This window comes from Molothrus ater, chromosome 2 (assembly GCF_012460135.2).
Source record: "Molothrus ater isolate BHLD 08-10-18 breed brown headed cowbird chromosome 2, BPBGC_Mater_1.1, whole genome shotgun sequence".
Taxonomy (NCBI): domain Eukaryota; kingdom Metazoa; phylum Chordata; class Aves; order Passeriformes; family Icteridae; genus Molothrus; species Molothrus ater.
This window is the reverse complement of record NC_050479.2, coordinates 72,458,303-72,477,000: the sequence shown is the minus strand read 5'-3', so window position 1 is coordinate 72,477,000 and position 18,698 is coordinate 72,458,303. Positions and strand designations below refer to the sequence as shown.

The following is an 18,698-nucleotide window of genomic DNA, read 5'->3' as shown; positions in this document are numbered from 1 at the left end:
TCCTGAGATGCATGATAACATCCAACCATCATGGCATTGTCTGGCCCCAAAGCCTTGTCATGGTTGTTTTTGCTTTCCCCCCGCCCCAAAGATGTAATCACTCTGCCATCACAAGAAGCAGGAAGGAAAATATATAAAATATATTTAGCAAAACCAGTAAAATTAAAGTGGAACAGAAAATGCAGTCAAGTAGCAAACATGTACAGCAGCAGCTTTTACAGTTTTTCCTACACATACCTCTGCACTTATTTCACACACGCTCTTTAAGGAGAAGGAAGAAAATAGAAATCAGATAGTGTTACGAAAGAAAACATTTCTTTTCCTGAACAGTAAATGGGGTTTATTACTGCTTTCTGCTTTTGAAACTCCAATTCAGACTATATATATACCTCTAAGAAAAATAAGAGAAGGACACCCTTTTCTCTGTCCCTAAAGCAAAATTACACTGTCCTCCTTTTACAGACTATACTGGTATCTTAAATAGTTACACTCGCAGGATCTAGACATTATCTGGCCATCTTAAGAGATGCAGGTAACAAACATTTTAACCAAGATACAAAACAGGTATCCAATTTTTCCAGCTTTCCTGAGGCTGAGTGAATTGTTTAAATACATGTGCGCTTATCAAAATCCATGTTTACAGTACATTTTAACAGTAGTTTGTTAAGAAATCATGAAAGTGCATAACAGCCTAAAAGCAGGCAAAAAGTACTTCAGAAGAACAGTCTTTCCTTAAAGTGGCAGAAGAATATAAGCCTTCCCCAAAGTAGTGTTGATCTTGTGAGGACATCAGTGATCTTCCTAGGGATTCCACAGTGTGGTGGTGGGCTTTTGGCTTTGGGGTTTGTTTTCTTTTTTTTTTTTGTGAGTTACAACAATCACTTCAATGAACAAAAGACCACTAGTAGTACTGGTGCAGTTCAAAAACTAAAGCAAATGTCCTGACAGCTTATTAAGCCAGTGAAGCTTTCAAATCAATACTTGTGTTGGAGTCTAGCAATGACTTTCATTCAGGGAACACCAAACACAGAGATGGCAAGCAGTTTGAATATGCCACAAACCTAAACTGCAGCATCCAAAACAGTAACTTAAAGCAAATCAAACATATTTGTCTTTACAACCATTAACAGTAGGCCAGACAGAGAGAGGAAGAAAAAGGGAAGTACATCACACCCACATCTTCACTTTACTCTAACTTGTAAAGGCAACAGCATGTCAGGAAAATCAAATCCGATACCATCTAATAGATGTTAAAGTGAAAACAGCTCTTCCACAAGATTCAAATACAGGCAGCAGAAAAACTAGTAATGAATTATGTATCCGTCACAGTGGGTAGCTTCTTTGTTCTCTTTGGATATATAGATTTGTCTGGAATGTTTTCCAAAATAAAGAGGAATTTATTATTTAATTAACAAAATTACAAGGATAGTATCACATTTCATTTCAGAATTCCAAAACAGTACTCTTTCCCCCAACAAACTTGCTGATAAAATGGCAGGCTTTTACTAATCCCTTTCAAGATGTCATGTTAAACATGATGTAATTACACTTTCAGATTGATTTGTTTTTCTTTCTCTGGATAAGATTGCAAAGTTATCACTTTCTTCTCGTTTTCCTTCCCTCTTCTAGTTCATGTACAACCTGCTCCTTGGTTGGCTGTCCAGACAAATTCCACTTGGAGGGTTGCGCTTTTGTACCTCTCTGCTTGTAAGACATGGCAAATCACTGAATGAAAAAATCCACCACCAATTCCATCACTCACAACTAAAGCCAATGTTTCAAAAAGGCAAAATTGATGGGGTTTGTGTATACTTAGACAAATAAGTGTGAATAAAGGCTTTGTACCCAAATCATTCAAGTTTATTCCAGAACTCATATTTAAGGTAAAGCAGAATAGTTCAATTTTCTACATGAAAGACTCTTGGATACGCTGCTGTTAGTCTTAGCAATTGCATTCAGGAATTTCCTCAAAATTACCTTAAATGTTTCTGTCCCTCTCCAAAATATTCACTGAACGAAACCATGCTAATATAAATATGTAACTGCATAATCTTACTTTTGAAACCAGTAAAATTCTAGTGATACATACAACCAAGATATATAGCAAGCTGTCACTACCACAGTTGTTGCGTAGTTTTACTTTCAGGATTTGTGAAGCTTTTTTTTTTCCTTATCTAAATGATGTGAGTGCATGAAGTAGGAGGGGGACACTAGAAAATAGCTGTAGTTTATTTAAATGTAATTGCACATTAGGAACTGCTGCCTGTAACTGAACTTTTCTGATATCCATGAAGTAACATGCTGTTGTTAGAAGCTCCTTACATAGGAACAGATTATGAGCTTGGAGAACATTTCTGTGCCAGATACCATCATAAAAACTGTTTATATTATATACACACACACACAAATTAAAGACCCAGAAATCAGTGTTCCTTTTGAGTAGACAAATGCCACCAGTAATAGTGACCAGAAAAGTCACTCTTAAAACTTCTTTTGGAAGATGGGGGAAAAGATTAATCTGATTATATATTATTTCTGGTAATTGCAGTCCAGTGTGAGATACTGCTGTGGCACCCCTAATCAAACTTTCTGTTGATGGACAAACTCATGCCGTAAGTGCTGATGTAAATTAAAGTTACTCCACCAACTTTTAACCTAATTACTGTGCATTCACTGTAGCCAAAGAGCAAAAGGTGTGGCCTAAGGTTTCATAATGTTGCTATTTATGTTTCCACTGTAAGGAAGTATAACAAATGCTTTTTGAGGGATTCAACACAGGTGAGATTTTAGAAAAATATTAAACAAGAATACACACAAATCACACGTGGCCAAAACAAAATAAAAAAGTCTTTAGTGGAAAACAATTTTATCCTCTTCCTGCTTATGGATCTTAAAAATACACAAAGTGATCATTTCAAAATTGAAAATTCAGTCATGATAAGGCTTGATTACACAGCCATTTCCCAAGTCTTATTGCAATAAAACGTGAAATACTTCTATGCAACTTCATATCTTCAACTGTACAGATAAAACAATACTTGAAATCAACTAGCACTTCAATCCCTGTGTTTTTAATATATAAACTCAACACAGTATTGAATGACACATTTAAAATATTTACACACTTGACCAACAGCAGTACTAGCATTTATTGCCTTAAAACTGCATGTTCACTGCATGGAGGTTTCTTATTTTGCATAAAGAAAACAAATAATATAGGTATTTTTTTTTCCTAATTGAAAATTCCAGAATGGTTTAATGGGGATTGAAATGTGTGGTGAATACTATTAGAGAGGTTTTTATCAATTTCAAGTATCAAGCTGTAACAGATTGGAAAATTACATGGGTAGTAGTATCTTCCTCTGAGGTTGGAAGGGCCTTCCAAATCTGCTTAACAGCAGTTTAAAAGGACAGGAAAAGCAGGGTAGGGAACGGGAAGAAATGAAAAATCAGAATCAATTTTCATTCACTGAAGAGAAGGGAAAGCCAGAGGTATCTTAGTTTCTAGGGCCCCAAGAAATCTCATACTGAAAAAAGGGCTCTATAAGATAGCTGAGAATTTGAGGCTGTAGAGCAAAGCACACTTCATGATTTGTTTCATCATCAGTACTAGAAAACATTAATCTAATTTACTGAAAACAGAGCACAAGCTACTCAAATGCAAATTTATGAGGGGCAGGGGAACAGGGCTGGCTCTTTAAATTTTAATTGTTATCATTAGGCTTTGGTTATACTTAGTGACTGGAACAGACATGGGGGAAACGTGTGGTATTTGTTCCTTGCAGAAAAATGTAAAGAAAACCAAAAGTAAACCAAACAAAACCCTACCACCACAAGCAGCACTTGTCACAAGCAGAGGCACCAAAGCCTGAATAACCAGTAACTGTCCTCTCTCTTTGAAGATCAGAACTGAGGCACACTGGTGGGGAATCTCACCTTATATAAGAAGAAGCCGCCATTTCAATTGGCTGTAATTGAAATAATGACAATTTCACAGCAAGCATTACTGTACTGCAGTAGATCAGTCCTGGGAATACTGCACCACTGCTGCCTCTACGGGGCTTTACCATTATGAAAATCTTCTGTTTTCATTACAGTAAATCTTACACCTCACAAAACTAAAATTAAAGTATATAATATTTACATAGCATCTCAGATCCTCAAAGCGTTTTATAGGCATAAGCTAATCCTCACAACATCCCTGTGAGGTAGGTAGGTGTTAATGCTATTTTAACAATAACACAATTCGAGTGACTTGCCAATGGCCACAGAGGATCCTGTGGATAAACATTACAAAATTAGAGGAGCCTGGCTCCTACTCCTGCGCTTATATTCATCAAGCTACTTCCATTAAAAAAACCCACCCCTTCTTATGTAATCACTTAACCAAACCTGAAATTACTTGAAATGTTTTACAAGCAAAATGCTGCAAATTTGTGTTTTTTAATAGTTTCACAGACCACAAATTAGAATTTGCTTTCCCTTTTAAAGAACTAGATTTTAAATGGACAACTGACTGCTCTGAACAAGCTTATTTTCTAGAACTACATGGCTTAGATATAAAGGGATTTGCCCAGGTAAACACTGGGGCTTTAGTGAGCTCTTCTCACTATGAAAGCGATGACTCCAATTCAAACCCCTCTCTTTCAACTAGTAGGATTTGGACATGCTGAGAAAACAAGTTTCTCATTCCTGAGAAAAAAGGTGAGCCCTTTACCATTAAATGGTGAAACACAAACCTCTGGGCAAAAAGTAGCAGATTCTGGTGGTAATTCAGTGAAGCTAATTAAGGCATAAATGCACATGGAAAGTGGAAGTTTCTTGCATCCAGTCCCCTTCTCCTGTCGCTGTGTATCTGTGCTTTTAACAAGGTCTTCAATTTTATGATTGAACTTGATGCTTGTCAGTGTTCAAAACTATAGGTTGAACAAAATTATTATGCCAGCATTAGAACTAACTATTACAGTGGGGAAGGAGCTGGCAAAATGGAAAAGAAGCTAGTCTCAGAATGAAAACACTGGTCCAATAATCTGTTTCAGCAAGGAAAGTCTAGACAAATATATTTGTTACAATTGTATCATGCAGCATTTATAACTTGGTTTGAATTGCCTTTTTTCTTCCTTCAAAAAACAGGTGCATTTTTAGAACCATTATTCACTCTCCACAGTGAATGGAAAATTAATGCAATGATGCTATGGAACTTTCAGGACACTTATGTTGAGTCATCTCTCAGTGTTCACTACAAACAGTCTGAGTCGTTCCTGTGGACCTTAATGTGCTTTCACACCCTGATTTATAGCAACTGAATGTGTAGATGATCACAGAAAATTCTTTTTTTTCTATTTTTTTTGGTACAGAAAGGATACAGAAGTCAAATAGCTCGGATAGAAGCAGTCACCAGGAAGAGTATGAATGAACAGGACTTACTTCCAGAAACCTTTGCAACCATTTCATGGATGTCACTAAGCAGAGACATCTTAGCATTAAAAAGAAACATAAAATGGCATGGAAAGATCTCTGTTAAATATATGAGAATAAAAGGAAAATTAAAAAACAGGCAAGTGTAACATAAAGCAGGAAATTACAAAAAAAACCCCCAAACGCTTACTAGGACAGTTTTCCTTTAACATATAATATTATTTTTAAACAAAGGGCAAAGGAAAATTTTAAACCACCTTTAAAACTAGTCTTTGAAAGTGGGTGTTCATACTTTAGCTAAAGTCTTGATACTCAGAAATGCTGTGTGTTTCTGCTTGTTACAACACAATGGGCCTGAAAAGAAAAATAATGGGTATGCACATTACTTTGCCCAGAATACAAACTCAATTTGTGCTCCCGCTCATCACAATATGCAAGAGATTTCAACCCTTTAAAGTTAATAAATACTTTTAAATAGTGAGCCAGTTTTAGGATTAATAAAACAATAGTGACAGAGCTAGTTATAAAAGAAAGGATGACCGAGTGTATCAGTTACTCAGTCAGACCCAAAACATGGAATATTTGCTACGATCTCTTTGAAGACTTCAGTCTAGATACCTGACATCAGGCACATCATAACAAACCAGCAGCTCCTACTGCTGCTGATGTTCCCAGGCTTCAGTGCCCTTCATCTGAAAAAAATGAGGTTTCAGAACTTCTGCCCCATCCAAAGTATAAACTCAAAAAAACCCCAAAAGCAGTTTCAAAAACAGCAAACCCCAATTTAAAAATAAAAACTCAGCCATCACAACAGTTTGAAACAGAGTGATCTGCCAGGATCATTGTATTTTGTGCAAGTGCACAGTCAATAAATCCTTTAAAGAAAAGCACTAGAATTTAAAGAAAAAATTGAGAGCAATTCTCCTGTTCTAAAATGCTATGCAAGTTATCTTAGAAATAAAATACTATCTGGGAAGGTACACTATTATCTAAGAAGTTTTATGGTCACTTTGTAATGTGTAAATCTGTCCTAGCCCAGTTTTCACATAAATTAAAAGAGAAAAGTGTAATAAAGAGATGGTATTTTTGGCCTTGTGGATCCATGCTTGAAACACTTACGGATTTAACTTACCAAAAAAACCCCCACCGCCCCCCAAAAAAACCCCCACAGAAAACGAAAAAAAACACTGCCAAAAAACAAACAAACAAAAAAAAATCAATCAAACAAACAAAAAACCCAACAAACCTCAGATCACTTATAGCACAGTATTAGAGATTTGTGTCTGTTGTGAGATTCTGGCTATTGTGACTAATTTTGAGATGAATAGCTGAAGAATGGCACAGAATTGCAAACACTATATGAAGCTATATGTAGCCATATAAAAGTGTATACCAGACTTTTTATATAAACTGTAAAAACACATGGGAAATATTTAACAGCATAATCTAGCAGAGATCTTAAACAGAAGGGCCCACTTCTGCCTCTGTGTATTTCCACAAAAATAATTTTACTAGACATGTAGCATTTGTGTTTGCTTCAGTTTCCTCTGGCTCATGACAGGAGACAAAGCAGGCCTTGCTTTCATATTCATGTGCTGCTCTCCCTTGTTGGTTCTATATAATCAGGGCACTATATGCTGCTATGATAAAAGCTAAAGTGCTGATATGAAAAACCAAGCAAGAGCAGAGCAGCTGGGAGAGCTCTGCAGAAGTGGACTAGATTCAGCAAAAAACAAAAATCTCCTACAGCAGAGACCTCCCAATTACCCTTCCCCACTGGAGTCAAACAGACATGCTTGAGTAAAAGGGTTTGATGCCCCTGTGCTAGCATAATTGTTTTAGCTAATGCCCAACTTTACAAAGTTTGCCAGTAATTCACACCTTTTGGGTTGTTATTGCTTCAGCAAACAGTTCAGTGTAGAAACACATTGCAGTTGCATGCAACCCAGGTGAGAATCAAGACAGATACTGAAAGTAAAACTACACATGAACCTTGCATTAGACACTCATTCCAAAACAACACGTCAACATGAAGGGCTGCAACAGGTACACAGCAGCTCAGTGCCAACATCCTAAACCAACTCTCAAGAGTCAAATTTTGCCTTAAAGTTCTTACCTAAAGTATATGAGCTTCTTTTTTTTTTCTTTTAAATTAAGGCAATGAAATGGCTACAGTTCCTAAAGTTCATTTTCGGGGAACAAAAATATACATATTTTTTTTTTCTCTGAACTTTAGGCAGCAGAACATAATGCAAAAACCTGCATTGCATTAAACCTGCAATGTCAGGTTGATGTAGAAAAACAGAACTAAACACAAGTTAAAATACCATTTGGTTTTTCTTCCCCGTTGGAACACAAACTCAAACTTTAAGAGAGGAAAAATAAAGCTTAAAATCAGCTAAACTGTTTAGAGCTTTATATGTATCTGCTTCACACTCTAACATGATTTTGGGTAGAAAAGAAATCTGTATGTTTACATGACCACTCATATTTTAAACCAGCGCAGGGGGAAAGGCACTGCATTTATTTCATTGTGCCCATATCTGTTTGCACATAAATGGAAAAAAACTCAATTCAGATTTTCTGTTCATTCTCTTCCACACCCAAGTATGACAGATTGCAGCTAACACATAATAGCAGAAGCTGATTCAAAGTTGACCTCTCCTATTCCGTGGTGTTATGTTCAAACTTCCAGGCTCTCTAGAATCTGAGATGGCTGCAAAGAACCCAGAGACAGGTACAAGATTTAGTCAGCATTCAGCATTTCTCAGTGCATTTTGCAGAAAGGGTCTAAATTAGGCATAGAGTTTTGTTGTTTATTTTACACAGAGAAGTCCACCAACATTTGCCATAAATTCTTCTAAACTCTTTAAGAAGGCCATCTTCTGCTTACGGTCCAGTGTAGGAGGAGTGCTGCTTGCAGTAAGCTTGTTGAAGGCATCTGCTAACCGCTGGTAAATTACTGGATCTTGTTGAGTTGATAGCAATGTTTCAACTAACTCTGAATATTCAGCCTGTTAAACAAACATTAAAAAAAAAAGAGAGAGATACAATATATACAACTTCTCTCATCAGAACACGATTCAGAATAAAGGCTGTGACAGAAAACCATCAGTGCCTCTTCACCTGTCCTCACAGCCTTTCACCTACCTCTAAACCAGATAAAATCCTTCAACCAGGGTGAGTATTTTCTAAGGCTAAAGAAGTCTTCAAAGCAAGGCACAATGCTTTGCAGTGCAGAGTAAGTTGAGAATTTTAAGGCAAAGAGCCTTCTGGCTCTTCCTTAGCATAGGCTTATTCCTGCAGACTGGACTGTTTTTTCTTGATGCCTGTCCCATATTCCATGCCAATCATCTCCTCCCACAGGTTCCCCATTTTCTAGGGTTCCTTCCCTGGGACAGAGAGCTTAGATTCCTTTCTAAGAGTATCCTACTTATTCTCATGCTTATTTAGACAGAAAAAAAAAAAGACAAAAACACCTGAAGCAAGTCCAAAGGGACTGAGCTCTGGGAGCGCATGTGAAGGACACTGGAGTCAGAACGGCAGTTCCCTCCATTCTACCCATGAAGGGTTGGGTCAGGGTAGACACAGTAAGAATTTGTCACCTGTGGGTGGTATCACAGGGTCCTTTTCTTTTACATGTTCATGAGTCCCTCTTTGAGGGATAAGGGCTGCTACCAAGAGCAAGGATCCATAGGACAAAGTGGCTTAGCAATGTCTTTGCCAAAGGCTTGCCAAGCCGGCAGGAAGGGCTTTCAGGGGCTTGCTGAGGGATGGTGGTAACAACTTGCAGATGAGTAAAGAAACAGAGACTGAGAGCATTAAGAACACAAATGTGATGGGTTTAAAAGTGCACCTCAAAGGATGAAACAGGCTGAAAGGAGACCAATCTGAAATGCCTGTGTAGAAGTGTGTTCAGCTTTGGAAACAGAAGGAGCTAGAGCTTCATGTGCAGGTTCAGAGCTGCAACATTACTGCAGGCACTGATATGTGGTGGGACAGGTGGCATGACTGGAGTGTTCCAAGGGACAGGAGGAAGCTGGTTAGAGCTCTTCAGGGCAGAAGATGACAGAAGATTGACACTTCTGTGAAAAGGCAGCTCAAATGAAAAATGCTTTTCTACAGACTGGGCAGCAATCTAGTTGAGTGCTTAGGAATCATGATCAGAGGAGAAGCAGTAAAGAGGACATCTTTTGGGGTGAGATCTCGTTACAAATCCCCAGAACAGGGCTTTTAGTCATCTTAAAGCAACTTGAGGAAGTTTCCAGATCAGACTTACAAGAGATTATCTCCCTGACATTTGCTCACATACCAGATGGGCTACCCAGGGGTGTGACTTTGTATCTGCTATTCACAGCTAGTATGAGCTGGTCATGGATGTGGTAATTAATGCCAGCCTTTCAGTTATCATTAAATAGTGGAGTTAAAGATTCCCAGGAAAGCGAGGAAAGAGGGCAGCCAAGTACAGGACCTGGACCTCATGAGACCAGATGTCACCTTCTTCAAGACTGGTAGGTGGGATCCTGTGGGAGTGAGCTCTGAAGACAAAAAGAGCTCAAGAGAGGTGACAGGTCCTAAGGATAACCTCTTCCAAGCACAAGAACAGATACAGAGAAAAGCAATAAGGCCACTGATTCAGCTAAGCTCTTCACTGACAGGTTTTACCAGACCTTTGTGACTAGAGACAGAGTCCAAGGAGGAGATGAACTATGCATAGCAAAGAGGATCAACCCAGGGATCTCTTGAGAAATCTTGATGCAGTCAAGCTCATAAGACCTGGCAATCTATCCAAGGGATCAGAAAGCTGGCTCATGTCATTCATTACTGGCTGCTGTCTATCATCTTCAAATGACTAAGAAAATCATGAAGCAAGTACTCCTGGAAGTTATTTCTGGGCATGTGAAAGTCAAAAGATCCAAGGGAGTGGCCTGAAGTTGCGTCAGGGGAAGTTTATGTTGGGTATTAGGAAAAGGTTCTTCACCCAGAGGGTGGTTGGGCACTGGACCAGGCTCCCCAGGGAATGGTCACAGCACCAGCCTGACAGAGTTTAAGAAGTGTTTGGACAATGCACTCAGGCACATGGTGTGATTCCTTGAGATGGTCCTGTGCAGGGTGAGGAGTTGGACTCGATGATCCTCATAGGTCCCCTTCCAACTCAGCATATTCTGTGGTTCTGAGAACATCTAGTGTGGATTTACCCAGGTAAATCATGCTTTACCAACCTGTCTTCTTAGACAAAATAATTACATCTATGGCTAAGACAAGTGCAGTGGATACCTAAGGTAAGCAGGTCTTCAGCAGCTGTGTACTGCACCCTTGCAACCAAGGTAGGATTTTATTGTCTTAATGGGTGAGAGCTCTCATCTGGACCTTGTCCTGTTAAATATTTTAGTCAGTGACCTGGAGAAGGAGGGGAAATACACTCTTCTCCAGTCTGGGGATGAAACCAAACTGGCAAGTGCAGTCAGTGCATTCAAGGGCAGGACTGACATTTAAAGACACTCAGGCTCAGCAAGGACAAATGCAAAGACCTGCAGCTAAAATAGGCAGACCTCCTGAGGATGCCCCCTTTCAAGCCAAATGATTCCATGATTTATGAGGTGCACAAGTAATAACCACTCTCCTTTAACAAATGACTTCTTTTCAGGGTGTATCTGAATACCATACCTGATGCAAACACACTAATGTGTAGAATGCTTCACCTGCTGCAGTTGTCATTTCTGTATTGTGCTTCTGAAGTACCAGCATATCAAAAACCATCTGAAATCAAGAAACAGAAGCAGTTGTGTAAGTGTAAACTTAACTTTCCATTTTATCAACATTTGCTGCTGAAGCTCATCTTCACTTCTGATAATAACAATGAACATTTATTACAAACATCCAAGGTTGTTGTTTGCTTTGTTGCCCCCATTTTTTATTTTTGGATTTAGGCACCATAACTTTAGAAGCCCAGTCTCAGCTTAACAGCATAAATTCACATCTCAAAGCACTGGAACCTGTTGTTGATTTATATCAACTGTTCTTCAGAGAAACATGACATCACTTGTATTTTTCTCTAAAAGCTTTAGATATACCAGAGAAATAATGAAAAAAGCCTTTGCTCTTCCAGAATAAAATACAGAACTTTTCCTCAAGTTTTGGAGACTCCTATAGCTCACAGAAAGTCAAACAGGGAAGAGATTAGTAAAGAGGATTATTATAATTTTAAGTGGAAATTCAGAAATAAGGAATGAAACTATGTTAAGTTAGAAGATACATAAAGACAAGATTATGCAAGTTTTTCATTCTCTCATCTTGTCTGATGAAAGCATTTAATGAGCAATCCTCAGAAATCCCAGTCAGTTTGGTAAGAAAAGATGTCTTAAGTAAAACTGAAACCTATACAAAATCAGAAGACAAGCACACAGATTTCACAATTACTTTGTTGCCACTTAGTAGGAACCTAGTTGCTACCAGCTCACCCCAAAATTCATTAAAGTGGATGGTCCTAAAAGTAAAGTACTGAACGTGACACTGAATTAAGAAAATGCATAATTCATTAGATACACTGAATAAATGACAGCATTTCCTTTCTAGTTCCCAGCTATGCTCTTTTTCATGCCTCTTCTTTTAATACTCTATCCAGCCTCCAGTTCACAGAAGTCTGGAAGCCTTCTGTTCACAGCTTCACCAGAACTGCTAAAACTGTCAATCTCAAGTGCAGAGCATGGATATAAAAATTCCATTCTGAGAGGCTCAGGTCTTTTGTTTACTGGCAATAATAGATTCGTTCCCTCTACACCTCCATCCTCTTTTGTCTAGACTCTAGTCTGGTACCTTCAGTTCTTCATGCCTTCTTTCTTCTTCTTAAACTGACACTTTTTTTTTTTTTTTTTAGGTAACAGGCTGTTTCTTACTATATGTATTATCCTGATTAATCTGGATATGATCACTGTTTGGCCTCTGGATGCTACTTTTATGCAAAAAATCAAAGTAACAAGAAACATAGATGCCTTACCTTAAGAAAGTGCCTTGTTGCTAGAAAAAGAGTTGAATCTGTTTCTTGTGCTTTTGCACACTGTTCTGCTAACGGTGTTACAGCCTCCAGACAGAGCTGGCAAACCTCTGAGCTCATTCTGATAATGGATGTTAAAGAATTGAAGTCAAATTTCAATTAAATGGTGGTCAAACTACCCAGTTGTGACACTAGAAAATACCTGAAATGCTTGTATGTTTCAAGGCTTCTTTTCACTACAAAGCTGCTAATTAAAAAATCAAATTTAAAAAATGCTAGGAAAAAGGGGGGGGGGAAGGATTCCAACTTCATTACTTTTTTTATTAGCTACATGCCCTAAGGTAACATAACCCTCTCTGACATAACATTTTCAGAAAGAGTCCCTTATGGTCAAGATCATCTGTTTCTGACACGTGCCACAGATTAGTGAAAATGGTACTCCCATTATGAGAGGGAGAGCCCATTGGCACCCTGACAGGAAATGCTCTGGAGCCAGCCCAGTAGAACAGCAGCAATGTTTTATATTACCAGCTGAGAGACTAATTCAGGAATGGCTTTGGGATACCAGCTGAAGGCTTATGAAGTTACACACTCTGAAATGAAGTAATGGAGGAGGCAGGAATGGCTGCCAGAAAAAACTTACATGCTAAGCTACTTAAAGGCTGCGCCCAAGCACCTCAAGTCGGAGGCAATTCAGCTAATGTTGGAATCTCAGTGGACACTACAGTGAAACTCTCAATCCCCAGAGAGCAGAGTAAGAGTCAATTACTGATATATAATTATACACGCAGATATTGATAGGAAAAGGAAAAAAAAAGATATATTTAACAGGTCCTTATAAAAGCAACTTAGATTTTTTTTTTAAAAACATTCCCAAGAGCTATAAAGGATACGATGACATCCCTAACTCCAGTGAGTACATTAGGCTCTTAAAGAGGTCCTCTGGAAGTTGTGGAATCTTCTCAGGGAATATCTCACATATGAAAGTGATTAATTTATAATATTGATTACACAGAGATGGAAACTGTCAAAAGAAAAGCATGGTATTTTTAGATTCAATCACGTAACTATTTTGGCACAATTTTCAACTGTACAAAGAGACAAGACTGATGATGTGCAATGAAGAAAAGAATTTTAGCAGGAAACTTGAGTCATTAGAATGGCTACAACTTTATATAAATACAAACACTGTGGTACAATAAAAGACAATTCCTAAAGATAAACAGTAGATGGTGGCAGTCTGGTATCTGCTCTACACAAATTTAAGGAGTTTTATTTCAGACACAGACAAATCTAGTCCTGTGGGGTAAAAGCCTCGTGAGCATTTGGAGCACAATTAAGGAGCTCCCAGGGTAGATCCCTCGCTTTCGTCTGATCTAAAATGGATGTGGATCTTGTGCTCAGCAGGAGCTACTGGATGAGAAAGTATGTGGAGAGGGGACAGTTGAGACACCCTCCTGAAGTGTTGCCCTGCTTCCAAGTAAAACATGAACACAGCGCAACAATGAAATGCTGCTGTGCAGTTGTTTCATATTTTACTGTTCTACTGACAAGCTGCTCATGCCTATGATTGACAGCCATCTGTATTGTGGAAATAAATAGTTACTTTTAACCCCCAGCACTATTTATGCTTCTTGTCATATTTCTGACACTATCAAAGAAAGAACTCTATGAGCCACATTTCAAGTTTGGCTGTTGATCTGCACAGACTTGCTTTTAGAAGTAAAGTTTTGTTTAGGACCTTCAGATATACATTTTCTCAGCTTGCAGTATTTGTTTTCAAAGAGTATTTAGAACTATGGAAGAGTTATGTACATTTATGAAGTCTAGAAAATTCAGCTTATGGAGGTGGAATGCATAGAGGAACAAATTCTGGGGAATTCATTACTATAAAGCTTTCATATTCTAGCAGCTCTGTGTAAAAAATATACTTACCTTCAGCAGATCTTGTGACATTAGAGGCAGAACGAGATTAACCCCATATAAGACAACATCTGCTGCTGATACAGATCTATTTGTAACTTGCCCAGGCTCATGTCCTCTAAATACTTCATCTACAGAAAAGAAAAAATATTTTGTATAAAAGGAAGATTAAACATATTGAAGAAACAGTCCCATTTCTTTATAATACAGACATTTTAAAAAATAGGACTAGTCCCCTCTCTCCAAACAAAATCGTGAGGCACTGTATTAAAATAGAAACTTAGTGAGTGGAGGCTGTCACATCACTCTATATTTATATTCATTAGGACTAAGCATTTCATAATCACTTGTACCAGATGGCATGCTAAACCAGAACACTTCAGATACTGAGGGCTCCCTTCCATTACAGAATATTGCATTTGTTTCTAGTGGTAGCTGCTTCATGCCTGCACACATAAACACATAGTGAGTAAAATATTACTGCATTTTTATACTTTATATATATATATTTACATATGCTTTAATATATTTTATGAACAGAAGGAGAAAAAAATGGGAGAGCTAACAGAGAAAGTTCAGCAGTTAGGATTTTGTCAACTTTTCTCCAGTTACAGGTTAAGGCCTACATTTCCCATCAACTGGCAATGACCTTACTTTTATAATTCCTGCATTGAGTCAGAAGCAGTATGTAGAAAATTCTCAATAGATTTGATCTCTAGGCATTGCATCTAGGTTTTATTCACATTACTTTGTTTCATGGTAAGTGTTTTCCACACAACTAACATCCAGATCTCAAAGCTAATACTTTACAAAGCACTGGGTTATCCATTTAATGGACAAAGTCTAAATTTGCTTCCATACTCGTGTTGTGCATGCATGATGAAAAAAAATGATGTACTGCATTTTGGAGTACAAGATTCTCTCTTTCGATATATACCTCAGAAAAGCAATGAATATCAAAACATGCTTGGTTTCAAATTGAATCTGCCTGGCTTCTTATCTGTGCAAAGTATATAGAACATGGTGAGATATGAACCATGCAAATGTCATTTGCAACAACTGCAATTCTAAATGGCAAATACACAAAAGAAAGTAACAGGTTGGAATACAAGAAGGAGCCCTTAAGGACACCCACAAACCATAAGGCATGATCTGTGAAAGAGGAATACAGAAGACCCTCAATGATGGAATTTTAATGACTCAACATTTCACAAAAGTTGAATCCTGTACTAAGAAGACCACCCATCTGCTCTCTTGAGCTACTTTACTACTCCAACTTCTCTATGTGCTTTTTGTTTTGTGCTGCTGGTACAACATATTCAGACTTGCAATTACATTCAGATTTCAAGCTGTTTCATACATCCACAATATATTTTATGACAGCAATAATAATTTCAGATGTTAGAATATAGTGAAAAGTCCTTCTTTGCTACTTAAAATAGCAATTTCCATATCCTAACCTAGTCAAGCCTAAACTTCAGCTTTTACTTTACATGGACTGAACACAAGCCCCAGAATGGTTCCTACAGTTTAAAAAACAACATGTGGTTCATCAATTACCAATTCCTTAATACCTGTATCACTGAAATCTATGAATTCCTTTGATAGAAGATTAGTGAGAAGCTCCATAATAAGAAGGAGATCCTGATACTGGTCTTCTTCTGCTGTAACATCTATCCGTTGTCGACCTAGATTATTCTTGGAATATACCTGGAGCAGAGTTAGGCAGGCCTCATACAAGTTCATGGCTTTGGCCTATAAAACAATGTTATATAATAAGAAAACTTCCACATGCTAAAAGCTAAACATCTTGTTTTAAGATGGCATTACTTGGTAGACAATAGACAAAAATTTCATTTCAGTGTATGATCACTTTTGTACCAATTGTACACAAAATCATCAGGAACACAGCCACCTTAGACAATAAGAACACTTATAGCCATATATTGATGTGATACTGATTGAAAAAGCAAAAGATTAATTTTCTGAATTCCTCAGTCTTAACAAAAATCCAGACAAGACTGGTTTGGGACAGACTGGCATATCTCACTAATCTCACAAACTACATTACCAACAAAATCCCCTGGGACACACTTTAAATTACAGAAGTTTAGAGCCACAAACAGTGTTCGGTTTGCGTATACCCAGTTTGGAATGGGCAGGAACTCTTCCAAATTTGAAAACAAAACTAGCCAACAGTGCTAAGTGCAAGATGCAAGTGCAATGCACAAACTCAGAATTTTAAGTGTTAACTTCTTGGGATCTATTAATGCCTTGCCTAGGACTAAACCAGTGTCTCTATGGTAAGTATTTGCCACATAGAATACTGCTGCAATTCTCCTGGACTAGACTTCAGAGAAGTTTGATATCGTTATAAAAAAGTACACAACATAGTCTGTCTTCTTCTGCCACTCATGCATAGTGTTTGACCAGTGATGAACTGTGGTTAAATTCATAGGTAAAAAACCCAGTCTAAATGTCCTGCTTTTAATCTTTGCAAGTGTATGTTTTAAAACAAGGGAATCCTTTAACAGATGTGTCTATATAGTCTTTCTCTCTATAAAAATCACTACATTTTATTTTGTTTAAGGAATAGCACTGTATACACATTTACAAGCATGCACACACACTCTGCCCCCCTCCTTCCCCTCCTGGCTGAATTTACCTCTCCAAGATAGCAAATTTGTTTATGTGCAACTTCAACAAAGACTTCTATTATGAGATTAACAGTCTCTGGTGTGTTTTTGTATACTTCCATTAATCCAATGCAATTATTAAGGAAGTCCATTAGGAAATTGAAGAGAATTGCTACGTTATCAATCTGGGTAGCCTCAGCAATGCCACAGAGCGCTTCTAATGTAGCAGTGATTTCCTGCTTCACTTCCTCCTCCTGGCAGATCTGCTGAAAGTTTTCTTGGTTTATCACATTCAAGAATCGCTGCTGAAGTGGCTGAAGAACCTTGAAATTTTCCAAAAAAGTCACATTAGGATAAGCATACTATTACATGAGATATGAGGTTTAAATCACTTAGCAAACTGATTCGTGTACTGCCATGCCAAAAGCAATCACTTCCAGTTTCCAATGGCTCAGTTATGTCATTATCTGTCACATTAATGCAAGCAGAAGTGGTAGTGAGCAGTGCCTCTCACTGTCCATCATGACCTGCAGGCAGGTGTCAAATGAATATTTTAGCTAATTTTGTAGTGTTTAAACAAATGACAATTACTTTCTCTGGCTCAAAGCATTTTATTCCCTTCAAATTCAGCATTAGGGGGAAAATTGTTACAGCTTATTAATGGAACCATTAAGATTAATGCTTACAGTTATCTTTGCCACATTAAGATTCTCAATAGCAAAATCACTTTTGTCATCATCTGTATTTTGAATTTAGAAACTTCCACAAAAATAGTTGATTTTTTTTTCCCAGTTACTTCCACTGCATTGCAGTTTTACCTTAACTCTCTAATTTTGTAGCTCTGCCAATAAAAGCATGTTTTTATCAGAAGGTCAATGCTTCACAAACTCAAATGGTGCTTCCTGATGCCATTTCAGCTACTTTCTAGCATCAGCCTTTCTGGTATTAAATATCTGAGCTTTAGTGGTGCCAGGGCACAAAGAGCTGGTCAAGACTCTTCATTAAGTTCCACATCAGCTTTTTACTTACTGTCATTACCATTAAGTGATAACAGAATAAATCATAATACCATAAAATTAAAATGAAAGGAAGAAATGTCCCAGTGCAAGGGAAATTTTTAATCTTCCATAATAGTCTTTTTCAAACATATTGCTCTACTGTCTGTCTCACAAACACTTCAATTAATTATTAGTGGCTTCTTTTTGGGTTGAGATATTTTAGATACAATTTAGATACAAGAGATACAAGTATTGACCATCAAACAGAGAATAATTTAAAAAATCATCAGTATTAAATATCAAAATATGTTATACAAATTGATTTTGTGTCACTATAAAATTCCCTAAACTAACTGGCTTATATAGAGGCAATAGAAGTATCAAAATAGCTTACCTCTGTCCAGTATTGTTGCTTTGTTTCTGTATCCATATGAGCAAAACCTCCTAGAACTAAAGCTTTCATTAGTGTTCTCTGCACAGAACTAGACAAATAGTGAAGAGGAGGGCTTCGCCTTGCAAACTGTTTAGCTAAATTCCACCAGTTTTCACACTGAATAACTAAGTTTGCCCTAAAAGAGGGGAAAAAAAATTCATTAAAGACTTCACAAAATTGTATGAACAGAGCACATCAGGTTTCTAGCAGTTGCCAGAATTTTTTGTTGCTATATTTTTAAAATTCCTTTATTCTGAGGCTAAATTGCCTTTTGATTTTCATCTTACTAATGCCTC

At 37.6% G+C, this 18,698-nt stretch overlaps 1 protein-coding gene across 1 annotated transcript in view; it reads right to left on the bottom strand.

Annotated features, from left to right (window-relative positions):
- Nucleotides 1-116: 116 nt before the first annotated feature.
- The window catches only part of XPO4 (exportin 4), an 80,104-nt gene continuing 61,522 nt past the window's right edge, over nt 117-18,698 (bottom strand). Inside the window, exons 16-23 of the mRNA XM_036404121.2 lie at nt 18,364-18,538; nt 17,001-17,294; nt 15,910-16,090; nt 14,348-14,466; nt 13,306-13,436; nt 12,416-12,533; nt 11,086-11,178; nt 117-8,432 (exon numbers count right to left, since the gene is read on the bottom strand). Coding sequence (XP_036260014.1) covers nt 8,235-8,432; nt 11,086-11,178; nt 12,416-12,533; nt 13,306-13,436; nt 14,348-14,466; nt 15,910-16,090; nt 17,001-17,294; nt 18,364-18,538 — 1,309 coding nt within the window. The 3' untranslated portion in view covers nt 117-8,234. The remainder of the gene's footprint in view (nt 8,433-11,085; nt 11,179-12,415; nt 12,534-13,305; nt 13,437-14,347; nt 14,467-15,909; nt 16,091-17,000; nt 17,295-18,363; nt 18,539-18,698) is intronic.